The sequence below is a fragment of the Tachysurus vachellii genome, chromosome 5 (genome assembly GCF_030014155.1).
Source record: "Tachysurus vachellii isolate PV-2020 chromosome 5, HZAU_Pvac_v1, whole genome shotgun sequence".
Taxonomy (NCBI): Eukaryota; Metazoa; Chordata; class Actinopteri; order Siluriformes; family Bagridae; genus Tachysurus; species Tachysurus vachellii.
Window position 1 is genome coordinate 17236597 of NC_083464.1, and position 2653 is coordinate 17239249.

At 43.7% G+C, this 2653-nt stretch overlaps 1 protein-coding gene across 1 annotated transcript; it reads left to right on the top strand.

Moving 5' to 3' along the window:
* Nucleotides 1–1960, top strand: c1ql3a (complement component 1, q subcomponent-like 3a). The gene is made up of 2 exons (XM_060869231.1): nucleotides 1–615; nucleotides 1502–1960. The coding sequence occupies exons 1-2, from the start codon at nucleotides 25–27 to the stop codon at nucleotides 1679–1681; spliced, it is 771 nt and encodes a 256-aa protein (XP_060725214.1). The 5' UTR covers nucleotides 1–24; the 3' UTR covers nucleotides 1682–1960.
* The last annotated feature ends 693 nt before the right edge of the window (nucleotides 1961–2653 follow it).

A 2653-nucleotide genomic window follows, 5' to 3' on the forward strand; every position in this document is an offset into this window, starting at 1 on the left:
GCGGCCGGGGTGCTCGGAGTGGTCATGGTGCTCGTGCTGGTCGTGCTCATCCCGGTGCTGGTGAACTCGGCCGGCACTTCTGCACATTACGAGATGCTCGGCACGTGCAGGATGGTGTGCGATCCGTACGGCACCAAATCCCCGAGCAGCACGGCCACGGCAGACACGGCGGCGCGCGACACTGGCCTCGTGCAATCACTGCCCACCTTCATCCAAGGGCCAAAAGGAGAGCCAGGACGGCCAGGGAAGACAGGACCGCGAGGCCCACCTGGAGAGCCAGGACCTCCAGGACCCGCAGGCCCACCTGGAGAGCGTGGAGAACCTGGACGGCCTGGCTTACCAGGACCTCCTGGGCCAAACGGCGCTGGCGCCATCAGTGCCGCCACATACAGCACCGTGCCAAAAATTGCCTTCTACGCGGGCCTTAAGAAGCAGCATGAGGGCTACGAGTTGCTTAAGTTTGACGACGTAGTCACTAATCTGGGGAATCACTATGACCCTGCCACAGGAAAGTTTACTTGCTCCATACCTGGGATCTATTTCTTTACTTACCATGTGTTGATGCGTGGTGGAGACGGTACCAGCATGTGGGCAGACCTCTGCAAAAACAACCAGGTTAGAGTTCACACGGTGCCCGTTATTAGACACAATATATCGTTTTTCGTCATGTATCCTAAATGTTCATGCATGGTATTGTTACAATGTTATAAGATCAGATTTTCAATTGTCAGCTGTTCCTTTCCATTTTTCATATGTTCTGTTTGCTATTTTCTCCTTTTTACTCGACACCAAAAACAATATGGCAATTCCACATATAGACATAAAACACCCAACTTTGCTTTTAATGTTCAAAAATGCCACTGGGACATTAGGATTAATTATCCAAGTTTGAACCTTTGTTTCGCTGTGTTTCACTACATTCCTTTAAAACCATATTTAAACTTTGTTTAAAGTCTGCAATCCAATATGTGGTACTTGGACCTCTGTTATCATAAAAAAAACACATGATCTATGAAACTTGACACGAATAATGAAGCTTTTTCATATTTTCCTTAGGGTAATTAAAGGCCTATTTCTATTAGACCTAATTACGTCCTTAAATGACTGACAGTGATGAGAATCTTCTTAATTTTATGTTGTTGTTTTCCTGAATTGAGAATAGTTTTTTAGAAATAGAATGACGTGAATCATTTTGCATGACTTCTTTGATCAGAAAGGATCGTGCATATTATTCGTGAATAAATTGCGCTGATTCATTGATACAATGGTATGTAATGGTATGTGATACATTGAAGTAGTGATACAGTAAATCGGTGATACAGGGATCTGTGATGCTGGCCGTGGTGCTGAAATAAAGTTATACTATGGATGCCATAGTGATTTTTTTTAAAATTACCAAATGGCAGAAATCTTGCTTAAACAACCAATGAGTCATCTCTGGAAATACAAAATTACTATATTAAACAAAGGAGTATCACTGACTGGTATTTTCCCTCCACAGGTGCGAGCAAGCGCGATCGCGCAGGACGCGGACCAGAATTACGACTACGCCAGTAACAGCGCGGTGCTGCACCTGGAGCCCGGGGATGAAGTGTACATCAAACTGGACGGCGGCAAAGCGCACGGAGGCAACAACAACAAATACAGCACCTTCTCTGGCTTTATTATCTACGCTGATTAGGACACGAGCTTTGCTCCTCTTCCCGGGCCTTTCCGACCCACGTCCTTCTTTTTGCACTCACTTTTATTTTTTTAACGTCAAGTTTTCCCTACAGAGCCTGTGGCTGGTGATACACTCCCTCATCCGAGCCATTCACCTTAAACATATTAGTGTAAGACTATGTGGGCTGGACGGTCCGTCTCTCCGAGTCTAATTCAAAAGTCACACACTTGATGGAGAAGATATATAATCCCGATTTCTGAGAAGAACGCTGAAGAACAAAATCATCAGTGCGTAAAAAACAAACAAAAAAAAAAAAAAAAACCGCTCCTCTTCGATTGCCAAAGCATTTACTTGTACTGTAAGTTGTTGCTTCTGTAGTTAACAACAAAGTCTATTTGTAAGATGCATTGTAATTGGAAATGAGATCACTAGTTTGTGCAATTCACAAAAATTTGGCTCATGACCATAGTTCAAATATTCATTGGTAATCGGTAGCAGGACTATGTTAAATCATTGTTCATTGCTGCGTCCCATTCAGAAGGCAGCCGCCTTAGTATTTAACCTAGATTTATCTTCACCCTCTGTGTCAGGCAGCATTTTAACCGAGAACAAACTTTTACTATGTATCTCTCGCATTTGGAAATCCCTTCAAAGTGATTATACGCCAGCAAAGCGCCGTGCGCATGATGTTTGTTTAATCGCAGTGGACTCTTCACATGATGTACGATGACGTATTTCCGGGTTGGTTTAGCAGAGTAAACCCAGCAAGCGGCACCGTTACTCCTGGCACACATGCAAACGCACACACAAACACATGGGTTAGTTCAGGATTAGCACAATCCAATAAAATGTATTTGTGTTCAACTCCCTAGGCAAAGCGTGGCTACCATGTTTATATAATATGCAGTATATAACCAGGAGGCAGAGGACACAAATTGTCATGATCAACAGCCTCAAGATATACTGTTTAAATTAAATATAATCTTAGCA

Bases quoted from the DNA above. Each gene is read 5' to 3' on its own strand.
- c1ql3a (XM_060869231.1), top strand. From the start codon at position 25: ATGGTGCTCGTGCTGGTCGTGCTCATCCCGGTGCTGGTGAACTCGGCC. The intron at 616-1,501 runs GTTAGAGTTCAC...TTCCCTCCACAG, and splicing joins ACCTCTGCAAAAACAACCAG to GTGCGAGCAAGCGCGATCGC.